General features: G+C 35.2%; 1 protein-coding gene across 1 annotated transcript; it reads left to right on the top strand.

Annotated features, from left to right (window-relative positions):
• Window positions 1-44: 44 nt before the first annotated feature.
• LOC105155276 lies at window positions 45-986 on the top strand (the record flags this gene model as incomplete). The annotated part of the gene is made up of 2 exons (XM_011071150.1): window positions 45-662; window positions 801-986. Coding segments are annotated over exons 1-2 (804 nt in total), but the record flags the coding sequence as incomplete, so codon positions are not given.
• Window positions 987-1,276: the final 290 nt, after the last annotated feature.

The raw sequence follows: 1,276 nt of genomic DNA, 5'->3' as shown, positions 1-1,276 counted from the left end.
GATTGAATGAATTGTATAATCATGAGAGGAATCAGATTCTTATGATGGATCCAGTACCGGGTGTTAGTAAAGCTTATGCCATGATTCTCAGAGTTGAGAAAGAGAAAGAAGAGCCGCCAAATACATCTCAAATCATGGCAATGCAGGTGTATAAAAGGCCAGAATTTCAGAAAAAGAAATCATTTGCAGATAAAAGAAACCAAGTCTGCAAACAATGTGGCAAATCAGGCCATTTAAAGGAAGTTTGTTTCGAAATATATGGTTATCCGGACTGGTATAAGACGTTGGTTGATCAAAGAAAGAAGTCAGGAACTATGAACAATAAATTGACAGCAGCTGCACAAATTGAAGAGAATGTGCACAGTGTGGTAGATGAGAAATCAATGAGTGAACTCATAAGGACGGAACTACAGAAATATTTTGGAGCTTCAGAAGCACAAACATCAAGCTCTGCCAACTTGAATGATATTGAATTCTCAGGTAAAATCTCTGAAAATTCTGTTTTGAATAATTTGGATTCTCATATGTGGATTTTGGATAGTGGAGCAACAGCTCATATGTGCAACAACTCTGATTTGTTTGATAAACCCAAACTTAAAATGTCTGATGCATGTATACATTTAGCAGATGGTACTAGACACTCTATAAAGGGCTCAGGGACTGTAACCTTTCCTAACAAAATCTATTTTGAAGACGTTCTCCTTGTGCCAGATTTAAAGTTCAACTTATTGTCCATTAGTAAAATATGCAATTCTTCCTCTATTCGTTTCATATTTTCAAAGAATTATTGTGTTATGCAGGACCACAAGACTAAAGAAGTTCTTGGAGTAGCAAGCATGTTAGGAAAACTATATGTTCTCAAGAAACACTCCTTTGAGAAGAGATACATAGATGCTGTTATCAAAACCTGTCAAGAAACAGCCCTTAGTGTTCATGATGTTTCATCACAAATATGGCATAATAGACTAGGACATATTTCATTCAATGTATTGAAACATACAGGATTAATGAAAGATTGCAATGATCAGCCACTCTTATGTGAAATCTGTCCTAAGGCTAAGCAAGAAAGACAACCTTTTAATGCCAGCAGTAGCATATCTCAACACTGTTTTGATCTCTTGCACATAGATATATGGGGCCCATATAATGAATATTCCTTATCTAGATGCTCCTATATGTTAACTATAGTAGATGATCACAGTAGAACTACATGGACATTCTTAATGAAACTTAAATCACATACTGTGAACATACTTATGGATTTTTATAACATGAT

This window comes from Sesamum indicum, unplaced genomic scaffold (assembly GCF_000512975.1).
Source record: "Sesamum indicum cultivar Zhongzhi No. 13 unplaced genomic scaffold, S_indicum_v1.0 C01232, whole genome shotgun sequence".
In the NCBI taxonomy this organism is placed as follows: domain Eukaryota; kingdom Viridiplantae; phylum Streptophyta; class Magnoliopsida; order Lamiales; family Pedaliaceae; genus Sesamum; species Sesamum indicum.
This window is presented reverse-complemented; position numbering and strand designations above follow the sequence as displayed.